At 40.4% G+C, this 24839-nt stretch overlaps 1 protein-coding gene across 5 annotated transcripts in view; it reads left to right on the forward strand.

Moving 5' to 3' along the window:
- LOC135211973 (homeodomain-interacting protein kinase 2-like) overlaps positions 1-24839 on the forward strand; it is a 223871-nt gene that overhangs the window by 150992 nt on the left and 48040 nt on the right. For 3 of the 5 annotated variants that reach the window (XM_064245232.1, XM_064245234.1, XM_064245233.1), the window contains exons 13-18: positions 6150-6715; positions 6860-7020; positions 9687-9821; positions 16370-16546; positions 16903-17014; positions 24282-24422. In XM_064245232.1, coding sequence (XP_064101302.1) covers positions 6150-6715; positions 6860-7020; positions 9687-9821; positions 16370-16546; positions 16903-17014; positions 24282-24422 — 1292 coding nt within the window. The remainder of the gene's footprint in view (positions 1-6149; positions 6716-6859; positions 7021-9686; positions 9822-16369; positions 16547-16902; positions 17015-24281; positions 24423-24839) is intronic. The other 2 variants (XM_064245235.1, XM_064245236.1) reach the window with 1 other exon arrangement.

Raw genomic sequence — 24839 nt, forward strand, 5'->3', positions numbered from 1 at the left:
GCACTCACATCATTCTTCTTTTCACATTGAGTAATACATTCTACTGCGTTGTTTTTCATTTCATTCGATTCCTTATACTTTCTACCCATAGTAGATGATCACAATAACTGTTATTTTTTTTGTTCAGAAACAATGCATAACGAAGATTATGAGATAAACCACGGAACACGAGAACTTGACATCCAAACTGAGCGCCCTTTAAATATATGACGTCATACCAAAACAAAGAACCTCATTGGTGGACGCATGCAGAAAGTGTGTTGTTCAACAAAACATTATCCGGGCTCCTTTCCCCTCGAATAACCACTTATCTGCAATTTTACAGATATACTGTTGTTCGATTCATTTTCATCCCAGGCTCTTTCATTCGAATAACAACTCACAAATATTGCGCATTCATCATTCTAGTTACTCTCACTCTTCCTAGATTATGAATGTGAAAAGCATATTTTTTTCTACAATTTCTAAACACTAGTGTATAGAAAAAGAGTGGCTGAATTCGAAAGTATGTATAACTGAAAATCTGAAAATTTGCAGATAGACGGTTGTTCGAGTGGCGGCCTCAAATATAATGCTTAATTTTGAAAACTTGTAATATCTGAGAAAATATTATCATGGAAAAATTATGTATTCAGCTTGTCAACAAATACATCTATGAAAGATATTTGGTAAAGAATAAGAAAAAGATATTTGGTAAAGAATAAGAAAAATTAATGTAAAATATATAAGACACCCTAGAAGTGCAATAAACCTAAATGGGAAACTATATCATGACCTATATGAAATCTCGAATATAATAGGGAAACACTTTGAAAACATAAGTGCCTACTCCAATCTAAATGAACATTTTCAAAATATAAGAACACAGGGGAAAAATTACTATACTAAATTTTGAAACTATTGAAGATCTAGAATATAATTATGCATTTAATATGGATTAATTAAACAGTGCTCTAGATTCGTGTCCTTTATCGGCCCCAGGCCATGATATAATATCATTTGAAGTGATAGAAAAACTAGCCCCCATTGCCAGATCATACTAAAATTCTATAACACCATCTGGATGAAATGCATTTTTCCAGATAAATGGAAACATGCCATCATTATCCCAGTAAACAAACCTGGGAAAGATTCAAGTAATCCTTCCAGTTATAGACCTATATCTTTGACAAGCTGTCTATGTAAAATACTAGAAAAAATGGTTAATTCATGACTAACATATGTGATAACTAAAAATTCAATTCTAACCAATGCAATCAGGATCAATTGCTGGTTGATCAACCCTTGAACCATTAACCTGTCTAGAAGTATCAAAAAATGATTTGATCAGAAAAAATCAACAGTGGCAATATTTTTTTTACATATAAAAAGCACATGGAGAGACAATATCATGCAAAAACTTGTCACTCCGAAGGTATAAGAGGCCATTTACCAGTTTTTATTAACAATTTCCTATCAGATAAAACTTTCCAGATTCGAATAGAAAATTTGTATTCAAATGTTTATGAATTGGAAGAAGGAATCCCCCAAGGCAGTGTCTTAAGGTGTACTCTGTTTGTTTTAGCAATCAGTGATATTACAATAAATTTACCAAAAGAAGTTAAAAACAGCTTGTGTGCTGATGACTTTGCCATATATTATACAAGTAGCACTCTAAGACATGCCCAAAGAATCCTCAACAGCCATCTCAAATATTACCAATTGAGCAAATTCAGTAGGATTCCAATTTTCAATAGATAAAACAAATGCAATCATTTTCTCTAAAGATATAAGATGATTAAAACAACAAACAGTTAAACTTTATCTGTATAATACCGAAATAAAATTCTGCACAAATGTTAAATACCTAGGAATGGTGTTTGATCAGCACCTGAACTGGAAAGCATACCTCAGATACATTAAAGCCATATTGAAAAAACTATCACATACCAAATGGGGAACTGAATGTAACTCCATACTTATCTTATACAAGGCAACAGTACTATCTATATACTAGATTGTTGTTGCCCAATATATTTATCTGCCTCAGAAGCTACACTATAAGCACCAGATGCACTGCATCATGAAGGAATACGTTTGTGAACGGGACATTTTGATCATCCCCTATAAACTCCCTGTTAGTAGAAGCAGGCATATTGCCCCTAAAACATCAATGCAACTTGATAACTATGCATAGGGGCCTTTCCCTTCAAGCAGGAACATCTCCCGCTGCTACATGCTTTCTGAATTATAACCAAAGATTATAAAATCATAGTGCTAGCTCTTCCCACAAAGAACCAAATATTTAATGAATTCACATATTAAACCAATTTTCCATCCAGCAATGGAATTCCCACCACCTTGGACTTTGAAAAGAGTAAAAATATGTACTGCTCTATCATATCTGCTAAAAAGAAATATGGCAAACAGAAATGTACTGGCAACATGCATTGGAGCACATCAGAAGAAAGGGAGATCAACTTATGATCTATGCAGATGGATCAAAGAGCAACATTGGATTCCAGCATATGTGGGAATTGAAGGAAACGAAAAAGCAGATACGGCTGCCAAATTAGCTTGCGCTATTCCATCAACAATGACACATGTCCCAGTATCAGATAGGATAACCTCAATTAAGCCTCTAATATATGAAGACTGGCAAATAGATTGGACATCAGTGCCAACTACAAACAAACTGAGAAATATAAAAAGCGAAGTTAATTCATGAATGTCATAATCTCAAAAAGAAAGAGCGAAAGAAGTGTTACTAACAAGACTACGTATAGGCCATAGTAGATTTTCACACGGTCATTTGGCATCAAATCCACATCCAGACCCGATGAAATGTAGTACATGCCAGACACCAATGACTGTCCAACACTTATTAGTCGATTGTCCAATTTGGAATCAGCAAAGAAACTTATATTTGCAAAACTCGACATTGAAAGACATTCTTGCTGAAAGCAAAGATTTTGTACTTAATAGGATTGTCATGTTCCTAAGTAAAACCTGTTTCCTAAATGTCATTTTCTATTTTTTTTTTTTTCCCTCCAGGATTAATTCCTGAAACCCAGCCCAAGAAGAGCCGTTGTTAGACTCAGAGGTCTGGACAAACTAATCCTTTTTTAATAATGATAATAATCCCTTTCACGGAAAGAACCCCTTTCCAATTCCCATCACCTTGATGGCTTACTCTGCAGGGTCAGAGTGGTTTTTTTGGCCCTAGCTGAAGAAGTACAATCTCTGATCAGGAAGGTTCAAGGTCCCAAGACCTGGATCCGTTCTTTCTCCTCTAGACAGGTATGGTCTTCCTTGACTTTCAGGAGCACCTGACATCTCTCATTTTCTGGCTCGTTTGACCCCCTACTCTGCTGGCGCCAACTCATGCTCCTAGTGTTGGCCAGCTCCCAAGCTCCTAACTTGCTCGGCACTAGTAGTGCTGGCTCTAGTAGTGCTGAGTTTGGAGGTTTGGAGAGCCAGGGGTTACAGTGTACCTGGAGCACCTGCCAGTCTCAGTGGATGGGCATGACTTTATTTCAGTGTAGCTATCAGTGTTTCTGGTTGTTTTTATTTTGGTGCTAGGCCCAGGGCAAGGGCGTGCACCTAACGTGCTTTGCTAGCCATCGGAGCACTTCCCATATTGGTAAGTTCCCCCTAAGTAGGAGGCAACCCTTGGCTATACCACCATGCCATTTCGAGTTAAGATGAGCACCAACCAGAGGCAGTATTGCAGTAGCCCTCTTAACTGATAGGGAACAACAAGCATTGTTTTCAGTACTAGTGACTTTTCTATTTCAAATTCATTACATGGCTTAATGTTTTGGAGTAGAATATGTCCATGATCCCACCTCCTTTCAATTTGGAATCTTCTGTGTGATTACCGGATAAGTCACTTCTACAGAAATGACATTTTTGTTTATACTTACCCAGTAATTACAAGATCAGAGCCATCCCTCCTCCCCTCTGAAGGATATGCATAAAACAGAATGACGTGGTTAGCTAAATCGTTCCTAATATTGCCATTAGCGGGTGGCACTGTATATCTACAATGAGTAATTGAAGGGCTACCTGCGAAATTTTATTTTGGGTTGCTGTATGTGGAAAACTATAGCTATGTAATTACAGGGTAAGTAGTATGTATATATGCAAAACTTTGTTATAAACATTTTATATATACATTTTTTTTTGGTGAGCTTCAGGTTTTACATGTCAGAAAGAAGTATGTAGCATGCCACTTGTGGCACACGTGCCAAGGGCTGCCCACCCCTGCCTTAAGGTCTGTTGCAGGTGTCATACATAGTCACCCATTCCAATGCTTGTTAGCCCCCTTGTTTGATATTGACCATATAACTAGCTGTGTGACATCTGAAATTTCATCAAGTCCTTTGTTGCTTAATTTCACCATTATTATTTTGTGAGGTGAAGTTAGATCTGTTTAATTATGTTCATCTCCATCACAAGTTATTAATCATACAATCTGCAAAGGAGGATTACGCAAGTGATTCTTTTACTAAAAAAATGTTTTAATAGGAGATATTTCTTCTAAATAATAATCCCCACCTTTCCTTGTTAGAACTAAGAGAAATATGTTTTGTCACCAAGTGCAAAGAAAATTTCCTTAGATATTAAAGTAGCCCCTTTGATGGAATGCATAAAATAGTTATCTGAACTATCTTTCCAAAAGTTATACATGCAACCTTGAACATCATTAGCAACAGTAAAACTTGAAACACAAAATACAACCCTGAACATCATAAGCAATACAATACAACTGTCGAGTTGTAAAGGCTTGCATTATGCAGTTTTCACCTTTACCTCCAAAACTTCATATGGTAGGATTTACCTTAGTGTCATTTAGTGAGCAAACACTGAAATATGGTCAGCAATTATGATTTGATAAACTTGCCACTACAAAAATGTGTAACTTAAATTTCTTTTGTTTAATAGATCACATAATTTCATTTCACAAATTGTTTAAAATCAATATTTAATGTTGAAAATGTGGTAGATCTCTGCACACGTAGACAGGAACTAAGATATCGGCCAAAGCTGCAATTAAGTGATATATTCTAAAATTGATAACACTTGATTGACCCCATAGTTATTTGATGAATAACCCACATGACTCAAACCTAATGCAAAACAATTACAATCTATCACAAAAAAATTGCCAGCAATGTACATCGGGTATCTGAAACAAATCCCTGAGAAATCCAAATTGTAACATTTTTTTTGGTTTAAGTGATCATTAAACTTTTTAGAAATTGCAATATATTAACTAAGGTCTAATACATATCCTAAACAAGCTTTTGAGCAAGCCCTATGAGAATTAATGTTACTCGTGGAGGAGACAAGGAGACAAAAAGAACATTAAAAGTCTTTTATAAACTTTTTATGTAATCCTCCCATTTGTCAGGATGTGATTAGTCTTTGTATTCCAATAGTAATGTCATGATATCTTTTCAAGTGACATTAATGTTATTGGTTAGTTACGTACAGGGAGAGAAATTTAATGGTTTCCAAAGAAAACCAAGTGAGTGAAAATTTTAAGTTTCTGGTTTGTTTGCAAAAGATGTTTTTTGGCTTAGGAACAAATAGGTCCAGCAAAAATAAGTTCTAATTGTTAGATTTGGGATTAGAATTATGCCAGTAAATGTTGTAGTCAGACAATACTTTAAACCTTACCATATCTTCATTGCACGGATTATAAGGTTATGTTGAACATAGACATAACTATTCAAGTTCAATATTAGTACCTAACCAAATATAAATATGAATACAGGCAGTCCCCCAGTTAATGGGGAGGGTGTTCCATTCTCAGTGGGGTGCTGATAATCAAAAACCACCATTAACCAAAACTCTGCGATTTCTAGTGCCAAGGTTCGGTTAATGGCACCAATAACCGGTTAATGCCGCGTCTCTTGGGTATGTTATGGCGCCATCACTGATAACCGAAACTTGGCCCTTTGTGGCTCCATAAATCGCTGAGTTTACAGCACTTGACAAGCGCCTTAAAACCAGATCGCCATTAACCGATTCCGCTGATAACTGAGGACTGCCTGTAGTGATTAAAACTCTTTTAATCATGTTGTGATATTTTCATTGTATAATTGAATAATTTAATTTTAGACTGGGCCACTTTGAAGTAATATGGAAAAAATTCTATATAGGTTGGTGGCGGTGGACAGTATGTGCCTGTCTCAATGGTGGAGCAGCCTGGAAGAGGCATGTTGTTAACAACAGGAACAGCAGTAAGTGGTGGATGGGGACGTGGCGGACAAATGGCTCTTGTTCCACAAGCTTGGCAGCAACTGCCCCAGCCTCCTACATCCCTTCAACAGCCAGCTAGTCTTTTACCAGATGCTACAGATGCGTGGAGACGAACGTTTCTCGTGGACTCGTCAGTGGTGCAGGGGGAAGCCCCCCCAACCATGTTTCCCGTTGACCTCCACCCTGAATTGTATGAGGCTTACCCATCCGGCACCTGGGCTGGTAGCAAGCGTTCCAGCAAGGCGTCCCTTGTGGCACACTCAGGTGCCCATAGTGGGCACACCTTGCATGTGGGTGGCAGGCCCTCTCAGCCAGCTGCTCATGACAAGAAGGACCTGAGCCAACAACTTTCACCTGTGAAGAAACGAGTTAAGGAAGGCACTCCACCAGGGTCTTCATCCACTCATTGGGCTAACAGTAGTACTGCTCCACAAATCACCCATAATAATTATCACACCAGCCACAAGTATGCATTAATTTATAAAAATTCTTTTTATCCAAGCATGACTTACATAATGATTTCATACATTATTTCCGGAATACTCAAAATTATTTCCAGTAGCATTTTTATGGCAATATTTATTACTTTATCCCTCCCAATCCTTAACAGCCACCACTCGGCACACCATGCGGGACATTCCAGCCACGTGGGCCATCCACATCACCAGAGTCATCACTCCAGCCACCACTCCACTCATTCCTCCAGTCATCATTTAGCAACCCATCCCAGTCACCTTAGTCACCCCAGTACAACGCACACATCTCATACAGGTGAGTTACAAGTCGACTATCTAATAACTTGACTTTATGAACTGTTAAAAACTCTAATTTTCTTCTTTTCATTAAGCTTGGAGGGTTCAATTTTTCATGCAGAGCTGGGTATGGATAGGAAGAAGTGTTGACACAATTATAGGGTTAATGTAATTAGTGAAAGATAACTTTGAAGAAAAAGTTATTTGTATATATGTAATGCTAGGGCTGATAGATTTATGTCAAAAATAAATACTGTACAGAATGCTAATATTTCATGTTTTAACTTGAACCAAATCTATACTGTTTCACCCTATTGTACAGGGAACTCAAAAGGCAGATCAAACTTCAATAGATGACCCTCTGTGTACTCCCTTGGGTCCATCCATACCCATGGTAAACTGCATTATGCCTATTTTATGACCCTCTCCCTCTTGTATTTCATTTTGTCTATGCCATGAATACTTTAGCAAGAGGCAATTAGCACTAAATTGCTTGGATCCTGGCTATGAATTGTTAAGGTTTCAGTATTTATTATGGGTAGAATATTTCATTGTCTGGGTATCTTCTTTTTCCTATTAGCACAACAGGAAACTGTTAGTGAGAAGTTGAACACCTTAGACATTTACACCTAGTTGAGAAGTTCATGTGCTAAAAGAGTGAGGATTAACAATCTATTGCTAATTTAGCCCTTTAACTATGGTATAGCTAACATGAGTTTTGGTGCAGTTTCTCGTCATTCCTCCACCAAACGTTCAGACAAACTTGGAAACTAAATCCTTAACATTTGCCTTTACCTCTGACCAATGTTTTGTTGGACTGCAGAATTACTCATATGTTGCATTGCAATGTGAGATTGAGGTAGCTGGTAACCAAACATGGATTATTGATTATAGAATTATAGATTTTACGTTGCACTGAGGACAGGAAAGTTCTTTGATTTTGAATATTGGAAAATTAGGAAGTGGTAATATTTTTTTTCTTATTCTAATATTACTCTTTTGCTTGTTTGAAAATTTGTAATTTGAGTAGAATCCAAGGTTTCAGTATTTATGTATGAAAATTCTCATTCGTACATGATGTATTTGTTGAGATTTTTGGTATGATCAACCATTTTTATTAATGACAATAGGTTTTTACATTTACTGAGCCTTAGACAAGTTACCGAGTCAGGTGAGTTTTGTAATTGTTTCAAATTTTACATACTCTCGTATTTGGTTCATGGTGTTTGTCATACTGTAGTGTACTGGCTTAAGGGGCTATTGATATGCAAAACCACAAGAATTGAAGGGTTTTTGTGTATTTTGTGTGAGGAATATCCAAACTCCCCCCATAAGTTGGGGTAAGTTATGACACAACAGTGATGGAGTTCACAGAGCAGTTGATACTGGCTGTAAACAGATCATCTTTAACCCCACATGAATGCTTTCAGGACATGCCTGTATATTTTGGACCAGTTAGATTTTATGAAATTTACATGGTAATTTGTCTTTGCCTAGAGAGGGGAAGGAAAAGTGAGATTAGTATTAAAGTCATTCAAGCAACTGATAATTCTAAGGAAACAATACATAACCTAAATAATATTCAGAAAGAAAAATCTTGACCAAAAATTTTTATGAAATTGTAATTTCATTACAATCTCAGCATCCTACAGATCCTGAAAAATTCAGAGGACATAAAAGAAAATTGTATTGAAACAGTTAAAGAAGGGTCTTCATTAAAGAAATAAAAACTAAAAAACTGAGGTGAATTGTATTCAGTAAGACCAACAATATGGAAAAATGGAGGATGATGTTACACTGTCCCCCAATCAAGGAACAATGTATGTAGGGGAAGAGAATAATTTCAAGTCTCAAATAAATAAGGATAATAGCTTTAATCCTAAACCCGAGATCAGGGAACAATATTGATTTAACCTCTTGCATCATCCAGTGAAGTAGGCTTGATCAAAATTCAGTAATTATTACGGGAGTTGGAAGAATAACTATCATGGTCACATGTTAAAGGGGTTTATGTGGGTGTTTCCACATGACTCTTGACCAAGCACAGATGCCAATAGTCCCTTGCATACACAATTTTTTAAACTTTACTGGTTTCCAGCTTGCGCTAGAAGATTTATCCTAATTTTAAGACCTCAAATTTGTTAGTTATGAAACATACATATTGATTACAAATTTGTCATTTTCTAAGTAGTAATTCTAATAAAGGTGTTGGATTTGAACATAATGGACTGTTAGCTGTATCCATAATAGTCCTCAAAATGGATGCCACATATGTTTCAAAAGGGTGAAATGCATTTCTCAACAAGAGCTGATAGAAGGCACCAAGATCAAACACAGAGAACAACTATAGCCCCATTTAGGTATCTGAAGCTGTAAGCATTGCTACCTGGAAACTGAGTAAATATTCAACAAGTCAAATCACACACACTCCTGTAGTAGGAGGAGAAATATGCATAACAAATGAAGACTAGACAGACATTGTGGCCCCATCACTGAACACACCATGCCCAACTGGGGACAAGATAATTCTAGTAAAAGGGCAAGTAACTTCCTTTTTTTTTAAAGTCCCTGAGGCCCTACCCAATACAAGCCGTGAACCATATATGTGTCAGATTTGCATATATGCACTAAAATATCATAATATAGTTTAGTTTATGAACAGATGTATTCTTTCACATTTATAAGGACATGTTTGTTCCTATGGGGATACAAACTCCACACCTTTCATATATGGAGCATCCTTGAGCACATGCCCTAGATTGGCTGCAGACTGGTGGAGACAGGAAGAGAGGGCCATTACTGATGCTCTCCTCATTTACAGTTAAGTACAGATGTGCCTCATGACTCTCCCTCCTCTGTGCTGTAGTTGGGTTTGAGTACTTCAGATTTTTGCTTTTGTGTTTTAGGCCAGTCTATTATACATTACTTTCAGTTTTCTTGGTTTTGGCCTGGTTTTTTCTCATGTTATGGAGAACAACATGGCCAATGTTGTTGTGTGGTTTGTTTACAGCCGTGAAACTTTCATATCCCCCATGTAAGGAGGCCCTACTTCTGTATGTCCAACTTGTAAGGGAAGGGAATGCACTCATACCATTTTCTGTGATGACTGCATAACTCCAGTGGGAGTGTTATGGCTGGCAAGAAAACAAAAGAAAGGCTTACTAGCATTTCTAAGAGTTTGGCCCTTTGCTGGAAATAATGCCCAATCATTTCAGACCTTTTTACCCCAGTTACCATCCCCCTCTCCCCTCCCCAGACACATCTTCCTTTAGGAAGAATAAGTCTCCAACACACACAACCATTCATCCTTCATCAGATGAAATTCCTTCAGTTTATGCGCTAGACCAGCTGTAGACCTGATTAACATGGAGGGTAACTTGGAGACACCAAAATGATCTTATGCATGATATCAATTATTTCTTCAGCTGCATTAAAGTGTAAATGTCTCATCCTGGATACTGTAGTTTAGTTGAGTTCCCCAAGTTTCCTTTTTAATTTTTAGCCCCATCGCTCCCTTTTCGATAGGTGAGCGGAGATGTCAGGTCACCCCTTGGTGACTGGTGCCCTTAGTTTAGGGCTAGGGCTTCATCAAAACCTTGCTCTGATAGGAGCTATGCTGCTCCTTTACACTGTGTCTTTGGACGGACACAGAGAAGGTGCCTTGCATCCCACTCTGGGCCCCCATCATAGGATGTCTTATCTCTGCAGCTCTTGTAGGATGTTACACATTCAGCCCACACAGCATGCTTGATTTCCTCACCACTTCATGGTATCTGGACTGCCAACATCAGTATTATGACTTGCGTCAAAATAAGTAGAGCATGTCAGATCTCAAGGAATCATATAGCCTAAAGTGGATTGAAACGTATTAACGAAATCATAGCCTAAGTTCTGTATGACACCCAGATTACTAAACTCATTCTAAATAACATTCAAGACATTATGTAGCATTAATGAGTATATAAATGACATTGACTTACTATTATTATGAATAGTAGACCTCTTATTTTCCTGGTCTGAATTGCTACGTAGCGTTAATGAGTATATAAATGATATTGACTTACTATTATTATGAATGGTAGACCTGTTATTTTCATGGTCTGAATTGCCTGAGATCGGCATTAGCACGGTCTCCTTCTTTATTATTTTCATCCAAAGAATATCACAGGAAAATTCTCCCTATCATTAGATATGCATATCCTCTGAAGTAATTTCCCCAAATGAACTTTAAGATGGGTATAGTACTTCAAGTGGTTTAGTCTCAGAGATCCCGATGACTTCTTGAAGATTGTAGGACAACGTGTTGTCCGAAAGGCAACTTAACTATGACTGACTAAGTGAATCATACCCTGGACCACCGCACTGTAACAAGACTGAATTTATGGTTGCAGTTGGCCAACAACAAATGTCCAAGTAACTATCAAATCAACAAACAACTGACAACCAATACTGAAGTGCTATTAAACGCACACCTACAAACTAATACACAAAATAACCAAACAGAATACTTTCCCCAACTAAATGCAAATACAACAAAATATCTTTCTTTCATACAATACACATTGCCACTTTATGTAAATGAGAGAAAAATATACAAACTACATTACAACTTACAGCAAAGAACACTCTCTCTTGTCAAAGTTTCAACAACCAAAGCAACAGATGGCATTCTTCCTATTGCTTCTGTCCACGTAACCATATTAGAGCCTTTATACTATCTTTCTTAGTGAACTTTTACTCTCCTCTCCCTTATAAGTGGATTTGTTCTCTGTCTAGAGAGAGATCCCCCAACCCCAGTACCTCTTTTAGGTGTAGACCACTTTGACACTGGGAAAAAAGGGATGGGAGTAGCATCACCATATGCTCCTTTCTTTATCCTCTCTTGCTATTGTGCTGCTTGCAAAATAAACCCTATCTCTGTTCTGAGTGCAGCCTTAGCAGTGTTCTTTGGTCATCACTTTTGAAGACTTCTATGAGATGAAACATACCGGAGGGGCCAGAAGAGCCCCCCCTCTCTGGCTCGATGGTTTGCTTTCTCTCCCATCTAATTAAAAACCTTTCTCTCAAGAGGTTCCATCAGGAGGGTTTCTTCTTTGCCACTGAGGCCAGTAATTTAGAATTGGTTACTATGGCCATGTTCTATGGTTTATGTTGTATCGTGGCTGGACCTTTGGCACCACCCTTCTCATGTTGGACAGCAAGTCCCATATTCATCTGGTACATCAATTCATCAGTGTGTTTGTGTTCTTTCCTTGCTTTTACACCAGCTTTTACATTAGAGCTGCCTCTTGCCACTCAGCAGCTCGACCTATGGTTTGCAATCCTACTTCCCCTTGGTAAAGTTGACACATTTGTAGAGCTATGATGGGGAGATTCCCAAGATTCTCTTTTCTCCCTTGCAGGTTCATTTAAACTTCCAAGGGGAGGTAAGTACCACCTTCAAGTACAGCTGCTCTCTCCACATCAGGTGTACAAAGGAAGCCTCAGCTCCAGAAGGCTGAGCAGGCATAACATCCTTTTCATACTGTACGAAAGGCAGAAATCCCTCCCAGTCCTTTTGGCCCCTCCTTCCCCAGTCAGTCCAAGAGAGGAGGCAGGGTGAAGAAGGAAAAAGGAAATCACTTGAGAATGGAAGGCAGTAAGGTGGCAACATGGAGTGGTGTCCTGGGTAGCATCAGTCCTTTGAGATAAGTAAAAGCTACAGTTCAAAGACCATTGACTCCTCTGTCAGTAACTCCCATTCATTTCCTGACATACTGTACACTGCAGATTTGTTTCAAATTTAAAGCCCTGTTGTCAGCATTCAAAACTATTGTTACAGAAAGGTGCCATCGAGATCATTCACTATCAATCTCTCGGATTTTATCTTGTGGAGAAGGCCTCTGGAGGAGGTTCTTGTTCATCATTAGGTTCCTTCAAAGAGGGAACCATCTCGGTCTTGATCAACCTTCAGGATGCATATTTTTAGAATCGCATCCATCAGGACTCAAGGAAGTTCTTCCACTTTATCTGCAATGGAATAATCTAGGTCAAGGCCCTATGCTTTGGCTTAATGATAGCCCTTGGAAAGTTTACCCAGGTGATCACCCAGGTCTTTGCTTGGGCACACTTGAAAAGCATTCACCTCCTGTAGCATCCAGATGATTGGCTTATTCTCATCCTTGCAAGAAGTGATATCTCTAGGACAAACCTGTCTCATACCCCTATGCCACAATCTAGGCACAATTATAAACTGGCAGAAATCCAATCTTGTCTCTAAGCAATTAGCTTGTACCTGGGAATGCTCTTGGACACTAGCAACGAAGGCCTTCCCAGCCATTTTCCACCTGGGACAACCTCAAGAAAGTCAGTCCAGTTCCTATCCAGAAGGAACATCCAGCTTGGCCATGGCAAGTGATGTTGGGTCACCTATTGTCATCTTTGCTAGTGGCAGCTGAAACAAAACTGCTCCTCCTCAAAAGACCAGCCTCACTAATTCCTCTTATTGAGGAAGTGGAGGAGGATCTAACTTGATGGCCTGTCATCTCCAACCTCCTTCGGGAGTTATCCGAGCTACCTCTGCCCCTCAACATCATCATCATCATTATTCTCTCTCTCTCTCTCTCTCTCTCTCTCTCTCTCTCTCTCTCTCTCTCTCTCTCTCTCTCTCTCTCTCTCTCTCTCTCTCTCTCTCTCTCTCTCTACAAGATTACTCTTCCTGTTAGTCAAGTCTACAACCAGTCCAACATCTGAGCAAAAAGATACTCCACAGATGAAAGGGTTCAGTTTGTATATCTAAGAATAAACACAAAATACTTGAAGAAATAAGTAGGTTTTATCATCATCAATGTAACTTTTCACATCAATTTTTTATGCGTTGCTTTGAAACATTGAATTAGAAGATTGTATTAAAGTATAAACAATTTAAATGAGATATTATACACTATTTTATTCTGAATATTTATTAAACCATATATTTAACAATTCTACAATGTTTTTCATGTACATATGTACTATGCATTCAAAACTTTTACCTCCAAAATAGTTTTACTCTTAATCCTTCAACCAATCACTACTCAGATCTTTAAAGTCACTGTGAGGGTTTCCCTTAACACAGTGAAACAAATAGGTTGTGAATCTTGCTGAATAATACTAAAGAGTGAAGAAATTAGGAGCAGTGGGAGGGTGGTAAAGATTACTGATATGATAGAGTTGAGATGGAGATTGTATGGTGACATGGTAAGGACATGGTAAGAATAGAGTGAAGTTAGTATGGGTGGAACCTGTTAGGGGAAAAGGTCGGGAGGAAGACATACTATTAGATGGAGTGGTAAAATGAGGGAGGGTTTGCTATGGAGATAAGTTTAGTAAAGGAAGATGCTTTCACTACAAATATTTGGAGAAGATACATCAAGGCAAGTGACCCCCCTTAGCATAGGGATAATGATGGGGATGTATCTTCTTGGCACAGACTGGTACAAATTCAGACACATCCAGTAGTAATGAGAGGATTGTCAAATTTGTAGGTACTGGGTCAAAGGAAATATTGTTCTCGGAAGGTTTACCACTGTTAACCTTACATGACTGGAAAGGCTGTCTCCAATATTAAACTCATTATTTCTTGAGATTTTGTATATGAGGAAACAGTCTTTAAGAATCAGTCTCTTAAGAATGTAGTAGTGTGCTGTCAGTTATAAGATTTCATTTGAATGATTGCTCTCAGTCTAGGAATCATGAACTCCAAAAAATTTGAAAGTTATGTATTGCCTGTATGATCTTAATTGATGTTTAGTGAGTTCAGGCTATTTGGTTGCAATTGAAAGTTCCTATCTTTATATCAGGAAGTGCAGTTTTAAGTATGAGTTATTGGGGTTTAAACCAAAGTAGTGTGTATCATTTTGAGTTTCTTTGCTTTACTTATTCCAAATTGATGAACTGTTGAGGGACCATGACTCATTTAGGAAATAATGCTTCTGTTGGGTTAATAATGAAGTCCATGTTATAAAGGACTTTAGCCCTTAATACTATTAGAATGTATTTTGTTTTATAAAGTCAGTCCGATTCTTTAATGTAAATTCAGTTTTTAAAGGCTGTTTTTACAGTATGTCTTGATGTAAGATCTCATTTTTTATATAGTGAACAAAAATTTTAATTACTTCACCAGACTTTTATCTATTCTTTACGCCAGGATATTTACATGCTTCTTGGGCTGTCGTCTTTTGGCATGTTAGATCACAAAACAGATTAGTCTTAATGTAGCTAATTATATTGACTGGAGGTGTGCCTTACAAGTGTTTAGAAATTCTTCATAGATGACTGGATAACATTGGATGTTACTTGTGCTCTTGTTACTCAGTGTTCTAAGACATGCATTGAGAAAGTTTATATATTTATTTACTGAAACCATGTTTACCTAGATACACTTGGGTTAGTTGAGGCAGCTCTAAACAGCTCTAAAGTATCTAATGATAAGCCCAGCAAGGAAGTCTCTGCAAGAGTTTTACAAGGTTATATTGTCACGAGAGGTAGCTCACAAGTATCTAATGGGAAGGACCAGCATTATGCACAGATTTTGGGCTAAAAGAAATATACATGTGTATCATGTTCACTTACATTTCCTCAAAATTTAAACTTGAACAAAACTGATACATTAGTATGCTTCTGCTTATACAGCATATTTGTCATATGAGTGCTTTGGAATATTTAGGGCTTTTTATTTATGTTAACTTCTCTGCTAGAACTTTTGCTTGTATTTTTCTTAAGGATTTTTAGGTGACTAACAAAAATGTTAAAACATTTAATGTTGAGGACTGGTCTTAGAGCAATATTTTCAGCTTGATGTCTGCACAAAAACACTTAATATTTTGTTGTCAAACTGACAAGTTTTTCAAATATTTTTTTCTGAGCATTTAAAAAAAGGTTTTGAAAAGACTTGAAAGTTGTATATTGCCTGCATGATCTTAATTGATGTTCATTGAGATGTTCAGGCTATTTGGTTGCTATTGAAAGTTCCTGTCATTATATCAGGAAGTGCAGTTTTAAGTTTGAGTTATTGGGGTTTAAACCTAAGTAATTTGATTCATTTTGAGTTTCTTTGCTCTACTTATTCCAAATTGATGAACTGTTTAGGGGCCATGACTCATTTAGGAAATAATGCTTCAGTTGGGTTAATGATGAAGTCCATGTTATAAAGGACTTCATCCATTAATAATGTTAGAATGTACGTATTTTGTTTTATAAAGTCAGTCTGATTCTTTAATGTAAATTCAGTTTTTAAAGGCTATTTTTACAGTATTTCTTGATTAAGATCTCATTTTTTATATAGTGAACAAAAATTTTACACTTCTGTTAATCATACCCAAGAGTAAAATATGCATATCCCTTTGCAGGTGGGCATCAGAGTCAAGGGACACATCAGACAAGCAGCAGTCAGCAGCATAGCAGTAGCAGCAGTTACCGAGGAAGTATGGCAGGTAGTGGAAGACAACAGACTATCACGATACGTGACACACCTTCCCCGGCTGTCTCCGTCATTACCATCAGTGATAGCGATGATGAAGCTGGAGGTAAGGAGGTCTCTCCCTCTCTCCTGTCTTTTTTTTTTTTTTTTACATGAAGCGTTTTAAAAATGGCAAAATATTATTGGTGCACATATTACAAAAATACTCAATGATTACTTTGGCTGTGTGTACATGGAAAGATACCTCAGAAATACCTTAATAATAGAATAAGGAGGTAAACCATTACAGGAAATGAAAATAATATAGGATATTGTGAAAATTATGATAAAGTGTTCCAAGACAAGTCCCCAGTTCTAGTTTGATTCCAGCCAAGAGCAATCTAAGAAGCAAGAAAAGAAATTGCACCTCATGTATGTATGTTTGTATGTTCATGCACAAAATTGTAGATATTTTACTTGCAGGTAAATGTTGCAAAGATCGTCATTGTTCTACCTGTGTTAATAATAACCATGGCAAAATAGCTGCTAATCTGTTACAGCAGACTCACACATCACACGAGGACAAATATGCCAGGTAATACTTATTTATTTTGTGAAATTTGGGGTGTATCTTGACCTAAGATGGTACTATTTTTTTATGTTGAACAGGTTTACGTACATAACTGAATTTTGTACATGAACTTTCCTGTCAGACATATACTTAGCTTACGTCTCTGACGTCACGACAGAATTCAAAACTCGCGGCAAACGCGACAGGTAGGTCAGGTGATCTACCTTACCCGCCGCTGGGAAGCGGGTGTAAGAACCAACATACCTTTCTTGCCAGATTTTTTCTGTCGTCGGTGTCGACCACACCTGTTGTCCGTACCTCTTGACAGTTGGATTCTTTTCTCGTTTTCGCCCTGGATTGTTTCTACGGACTTTTGGTGAAGTACCCGATCTTTTGGCCTGGCATTCGCGATTTGTGGACAGTTATTTGACTTTTCTTTGGATTTTTCTTGGATTCATGATGTCTGATGTTGATACTAAGAAAACTGCTATGTTTAGAGTTTGTTGTATGACTGAGTGTAAGGTGAGGCTACCGAAAGCTGCGGTAGACCCTCACACAGTATGTTTGAAGTGTAGAGGGAATGAATGCACCTTTAATAATCCTTGTAATGAATGTGAAAAGCTGAATGAGGATGAATGGAAGTCTTTGTCTTCCTACTTGAGGAAGCTTGAAAAGGATAAAGTTAGGAAAGCTTCTTCTAGGAGCAGTAGTAGATCTCGTATTAGCGAGTTGGATATAGATAATCCTATTTTAGAAGTAGCTCCTTTGTCAGTTTCAGCTCCTGCTCCCTGCACCGAAGCCGAAGATGCGCCTTCGGAAGTGGCCTCCATGAAAGCCACCATTCGCAGTATGGAGAGGAAAATTAAACATTAGAAGGTAAGAGTGATTCCAATAGTGATTTGTGCAGTGAACCCCCCAGTGCAGTGGAGGGTGCGTCTGATCGGCTCCCTAATGCTTCCAGGCCTAGACCTCTTCCAGACTCCCAGTCCCAGTGGAGGAGGAAAGTCGAAAGCCGCAGGAAGGTTAGGGAGCATCCCCACCAGTCAGGCATCCCCTCGGTAGCTCCTGTTGATCGTTCCCAGGCTACCTTGGATCGCTCCAAGAGAGAAATATTGCGCCAATGCTTCTCGTCTTCGCCTTCGCCTTCTCCTAAAAGAGGATGGAGCTCTTCGGAAGCCTCGCGCCCTTCGAAGAGAGCCTGGAACGCTCCCTGCGCCCGTCCATCCAGCCCTGAAGTTTTTTCGGAAGAGCCTGAGGTGGAAGCGAAGAAACGTAAGAGATCTCCGGAGTATCGTTCCCCGAGCAGAGATCGAGCCTCGTCTCCTGTTCAAGAGTTTGTGAATTCTCCTGCTAGGGTGTTGGCTAACCTTCAGGCGCAGATTTCGGCTCTGGCTGGCTCTCTTTGCGTGTCGTCTCGTCGTAGGAAGGACGTCTCGCTTCCTGTAAAGAAGTCCAGGCTCCCCTCTCCTGACTCTCGCTATTCGACGGAAGCGGCCCGCTCACCTGTGCGTTCGGATTCTCGCAGGATACTTTCTGCTTCGGACAAGATCCCATCTGCGTCCAAGCGCCATTCGCCTGACAGACAGGATGTCTTTGTTTCTCCTTCGGACAAGGAGCAGACTGCTCGTAGGAGATCTTCACCCTACAGACGCTCTTCTCGAGACAGGATCGCTCCCCTTGATAGGCACCAAGAGCCTAGTAGGCGCTACTCGCCTCGTAGCCGCTCCTCGTCTCGCCTCCACTCTACTGTTGACAAGCGCCCTAAATCGAACAGGCGCTCTTCGCTGGACCGGCGTCAAGAGCTTGTTAGGCGTGTTTCTCCTGGCAGGCGCTCTTCTCCTGAAAATTCACTCTCCTCGAGTCAGGTGCCGAGATCCTAGCAGGCGCTTCTCCCCTTGTAGGCGCTCACCTAGTAGGCGCTCGTCGCCAGAGATCCTCTCTCCTCGGTTCAGGCGCCAAGAGCCTGGTAGCCGCTTCTCGTATGGCAGGCGCTGTTCGCCTGGTAGCCGCTCTCCTTTGGATAGGCGCCAAGAGCCTGATAGAAGTTCTTCTTCAAACAGGCGCTCTGCTCCTGACAGCCGCCTTACTCCTGTTAGGCTCCAAGAATCTGGAAAACGCACTCCTCCAGACAAGAAGGATGTTGCAAGTAGGCACGTTTCTGAAGCTTTGTCTCCAAGACGTATACGTCTTACTTCCTCTAGAGACTCTTATAAGGATAGTCGCGCCTCTAAGGATCATGAGGGTTCTTCAGCTCAGGAAGAGTAGGATCCCTCAGAAGAAGAAGGACCAAAAGACACTTCTGTTTCCTCCTATAAGAGGTTGACAGATTTACTCCTGCAAGAGTTCGGAGATATCCTTTCTCCTGTGGCTCCTCCTTCTCCTCTTTCTTTATTCTCCACTTCGAAGACGTCGAAGGTTTCGTCTTGTGTAAGGATGAAACCTACTGTTTCCATGAAGAAGGCGCTTAGAGGTTTTGGGGAATGGCTCCTTTCTAAGGAAGAGAAAGGGAAGACTGTTTTTTCTTTCCCTCCGTCTAAAACTGACTGGCAGATTGGGATTCTGGTACGAATCGGGCGAACCTTTAGGCCTCGCTCTCCCTTCGTCTGCGGACTCGGACTTCTCTTCATTGGTGGATTCTGCTCGTCGTTCCGCCCTCTTGTCCGCCAAGACTACGTGGGGGATGAACGAACTTGACCACCTACTGAAGGGAATGTTCCGAGTCCTGGAAGTTTTCAACTTCCTTGATTGGTCTTTAGGAGTTCTGGCTAATAAGACCCAGACCCCTGATTCACTGTCTCCTGAAGATCTTAACTGTGTCCTCACTTGCATGGACAAAGCAGTGAGAGACGGATCGAGTGAAGTCTCCTCACTGTTTGGAGCTGGAGTTATTAAGAAGCGGTCAGTCTACTGTTCGTTTCTCACTAAGGCAGTTTCACATGCACAAAGGGCCTCTCTTATGTATGCTCAACTCTCTCCTCTTCTGTTCCCCAAGAAAATTATTCAAGATGTCTCGAGTGCCCTTTCAGCTAAGGCTACTCAGGACATGTTAGCCCAGGCGGCCAGGAAACCTCGCTCTGTCTTCCAACCCAAGGCCAAGAAAGAGACTCCTCTGAGGCAGGAGCCCTTTCGAGGAGGACCTGCTGTCAGAGGTTCTTCAACCAGAGGAACTAGACCTTTTAAGAGAGGTAAAACCTTCTCTAGGTCAGTCAGAGGGAAGAAATAGCGGTCAAGGACTCCAGACATCAGTGGGTGCCAGACTACTGAAATTTGCCGACGTCTGGGCCCACAAAGGGGCAGACAATTGGTCTCTTATCGATTGTCAGCAAAGGATACCTCATTCCCTTCTCGTCAAGACCACCATTGACAACAACTCCGAGGGAGTTGGTGGCCAAGTACAAGGACCCCATCATGAATCAAGCCCTTTCTCTAGCAGTAGATCTCATGCTAGAGAAGGAGGCTATAGAACTAGTGAAAGATCCCCGCTCTGCGGGTTTTTACAACAGACTATTCCTAGTTCCGAAGAACTCAGGAGGATGGAGACCGGTTTTGGATGTAAGCGCCCTGAACGTCTTTGTGGAAAAGAGGAAGTTCGCCATGGAGACAACTTCCTCAGTGTTAGCGTCTCTTCATCCAGGGGACTGGATGGTGTCTCTAGACCTTCAGGACGCTTACTTTCATGTGCCGATCCATCCTTCTTCACGGAAGTATCTACGATTCATGATGGGAGGAAACATCTTCCAATTCAAGGCCTTGTGCTTCGGCCTGTCGACTGCACCCCAAGTTTTCACGGGGTTAATGAAAAACGTGGCGCAGTGGCTACATTTGGAGGGAGTGAGGGTGTCGCTTTATCTCGACGACTGGCTAATCAGAGCAGAGTCTCAAGAAAGATGTCTGGAGGACCTTCAAAAGACCCTTACATTGGCAAGTTCTCTGGGACTTCTGGTGAACTTCCAGAAGTCTCAATCCCCAGTCAAGAGCGGATCTATCTGGGGATTCGGATAGCTTCTCTGGCTTTTCGGGCTTTTCCGTCACCAGAGAGGATAGCTCGTTGCTACGAGAAAATAACGACCTTCCTAGAGAAAGATGCATGCACAGCGAGGGAGTGGATGAGTCTGCTGGGGACACTTTTCCTCGTTGGAGCAATTCGTTTCTCTAGGAAGGTTTGCATCTCGGTCCTCTACAGTTCTTCCTATACCAGAACTGGAGGCGTCTCTCCCTAGTCTGGATTCTCCTTCACAAGATCTCGAGGGGAATCAAGAGAGACCTTCAGTGGTGGAACAACCCACTTCGTTTTGTGGAAGGAATGTCTCTTTACATGCCGAACCCCAACCATGTGTTGTTTTCCGACGCGTCGGAAGCAGGTTGGGGAGCGACGCTCGGGACAAGAGAAAGTGTCAGGCACCTGGAAGGGGGATCAGGTGTCCTGGCACATCAACAAGAAAGAGTTGATGGCAGTCTGGATGGCATTGAAAGCCTTCGAGCCCCACGTCCGAAATGCAGTAGTGCAGGTCAATTCGGACAACACAACAGCCTTGGCGTACATCAAAAAACAGGGGGGGGACACACTCCTTCTCCCTGTACGAAACAGCAAGGGATCTTCTACTGTGGTCTCAAACAAGGAAGATCAGTCTTCTCACCAGATTCGTACAGGGAGAAAGGAACGTCAGGGCCGATCTCCTGAGCAGGAAGAATCAACTCCTGCCTTCTGAGTGGACCCTCCACTCAGAGGTATGCCAAGACCTGTGGAGAAGATGGGGCAGACCTCACATCGACCTCTTTGCAACAGCAAGGAACGCAAGGATCAAACTTTACTGCTCCCCGATCTCAGACCCAGGAGCAGTATCAGTGGATGCGTTTCTCCTAGATTGGACAGGTCTAGATGTCTACGCCTTTCCCCCCTTCAAAGTACTGGGACAAACCCTCAAGAAATTTGCTATCTCGGAGATGACAAGAATGACGCTAGTAGCTCCGTTCTGGCCCGCCCAAGATTGGTTCACAGAGGTACTGGAATGGTTGGTGGACTTACCAAGAGCACTTCCACAAAGACAAGATTTGCTCAAACAACCCCACTTCGACAGGTATCACAGAAACCTCCCCGCTCTCAATCTGACTGGCTTTCGACTGTCAAAAGTCTTGTCAGAGCGAAGGGGTTTTCAACAAAAGCTGCTAAGGCCATCGCCTCAGCTAGAAGACCTTCGACCCTTAAAGTCTACCAGTCGAAGTGGGACGTCTTTCGCCGGTGGTGCAGGAACCAGAAGTTTTCCTCTTCCAGTACCTCTGTGACTCAGATAGCAGATTTCCTAGTTTTCCTCAGAGAAAAATGCGGTTTGGCAGTATCTACTATCAAAGGATACCGGAGCATGCTGGCTGCTGTGTTCAGACATAGGAATTTAGATCTTTCGAATAACAAAGATCTGCATGATCTATTAAGATCTTTTGAAACTTCCAAGAAAACTTCGAACGAAGTTCCAAGTTGGAATCTGGACGTGGTTCTTCGTTTCCTTAGGTCCTCTAGGTTTGAGCCACCACATTTAGCCTCCTTCAAAGATCTTACGAGGAAAGCTCTCTTTCTCATGCTTTAGCATCCGCTAAAAGGGTTAGTGAGATTCATGCCCTAGAAGGAAGGGTAGGTTTCAAAGGAGATTCCGTGGTTTGTTCCTTCCTTCCTTCGCTTTTAGCAAAGAATGAGAACCCCTCAAATCCTTGGCCAAGGAGCTTTGAGGTTCGTGGATTATCTGCCCTAGTAGGGGAAGAACCTGAAAGAACTCTTTGCCCTGTTAGGATTAAAATACTACCTTCAAAGAAGAAAACCCTTAAGGGCATTGAGGACAGACTATGGTGCTCTGTAAAGGACCCCAGCAGACCATGTCGAAAAATGCGCTGTCTTTCTTCATTAGAAGTCCTGTGAAAGAAGCGCATAGATCTTGTAATGAAGAACATTTCAAGCTCCTAAAAGTCAAGGCTCATGAAGTGAGAGCCATTGCCACTTCCTTGGCCTTTAATAAGAATATGTCTCTTCAGAATCTGATGAAAACTACATTCTGGAGATGTAATTCAGTATTCGCCAACCACTACCTAAAAGACGTCAGTATTACGTATGACGAGTGCTTCGCACTAGGCCCGTACGTATCGGCGGATTCGGTGCTGGGGCAGGGAGCTGGAACATATCCTTAGTAGTTTTTTTCCCTTGTTTTTGTTAATTGAGTTCATATGGTTGTATGAAAAATGATGCAGGTAGGCATCTTTTTTCGTTTCGTAATACTAATAACTTTAGTTTGGTTAGGTGATCGGATTTGGTTTGAAGCTCCCTGCGTTGGTAGTGGACAGGTTCTGTCATAGAAGAGGGCGAACCCCCATTGACATGATCCGACTTGGATTCTACTAAGTAAGCGGATATCAAGTCCCGTTAGTAGACCCAAAGAGTCTTTTCAGCTGTAGGTCACGCCCTCGCTGTAGCTCTTATGGCTATGCAGACTAATAGACAGTATCTATGAAGTCTTCAGCCTAAACAGGTAAGAACCAAGGTTATTTTTATCCTACAACAGGTGTTGTTTACCTTTTCTTTGTTATTTTCTGTCTTGTACCCTCCACCAAGGGTGTCAATCAGCTAAGTATATGTCTGACAGGAAAGTTCATGTACAAAAATGATATTGTTATTTTACAATAAAGTTTTGTACATACTTACCTGGCAGACATATACGATTGATGGCCCGCCCAGCCTCCCCTCAGGAGACAGGTATAAGAGAGAAAAAATCTGGCAAGAAAGGTATGTTGGTTCTTACACCCGCTTCCCAGCGGCGGGTAAGGTAGATCACCTGACCTACCTGTCGCGTTTGCCGCGAGTTTTGAATTCTGTCGTGACGTCAGAGACGTAAGCTAAGTATATGTCTGCCAGGTAAGTATGTACAAAACTTTATTGTAAAATAACAATATCATTTTTATGCTTTTGATTTTTTTTTATTGTATATCATGAACATTGAAACTTACAAAGCTGGTATTGTTGGTTAAGTTAATCAAAATGTCAAAATTTTGTTGATGTATGCAGTCTATCATTTCAGTGTTTCATATAATATGTGAAATAATTGAAGTCAATTTTTATGTACAGACTAGAAGACTTAAGGGGTAATACATTTTGCTTACTAAATACAAAACAAATTAGTTAAGAGTAATGTTCTTAGTTAAAAGTGACGGTAATGATTAATATATGCTACATGCCACAATATAGATAGAGTAGAACTACATAAATATTCTTAGGTAAAATTGGTTGGATAAAGGATGTTTTGTCTTGCAGTTTTTCGTCAGTTGGAGCCTCCCAGAGCCAGAAGAAACGACTTCTTGCCAAAGCACAGAGTGAGTGCATGCTACATGTAGCAAAGCCTGAGGTCCGTGATTATTCTACACAACAGACAAGAGATAATGTGTACTCTACAAGGTAATGTGCATTCTAATGTTTTTAAGAAAAAGAAACTTGTGTTGATATTTAGAAATGTATTGTGACGAGCACAACCTTCTTTTGTTCATATGCGGAACAAACCTTCGGTCTTAACAATAGGATAATCTTCTGGTGTCAGCTGGAAACCGGTTAAAAAAACAATAAAAGATTGTTAAGCAAAGAATCTGTGGAATCTAGCAACTCGTGCGTATACGAGGCTGATGCTGGTCACCGACTAGGTATGGAACCTCGTGATGCACCATTCCCATGTTGACCTTCCTTTGGGACAGATGCAAATTGCAGTAGATGTGCCTTTTCCTCTGCTTCGTCATCAGCTGTATTATGTGTAATGCTGGTCCGTCTCAGCATTTTACGTTTGTTGTATTGAAGATATTTTGAAAACATTTGTATTGAGAC

Source organism: Macrobrachium nipponense, chromosome 40 (genome assembly GCF_015104395.2).
Source record: "Macrobrachium nipponense isolate FS-2020 chromosome 40, ASM1510439v2, whole genome shotgun sequence".
In the NCBI taxonomy this organism is placed as follows: domain Eukaryota; kingdom Metazoa; phylum Arthropoda; class Malacostraca; order Decapoda; family Palaemonidae; genus Macrobrachium; species Macrobrachium nipponense.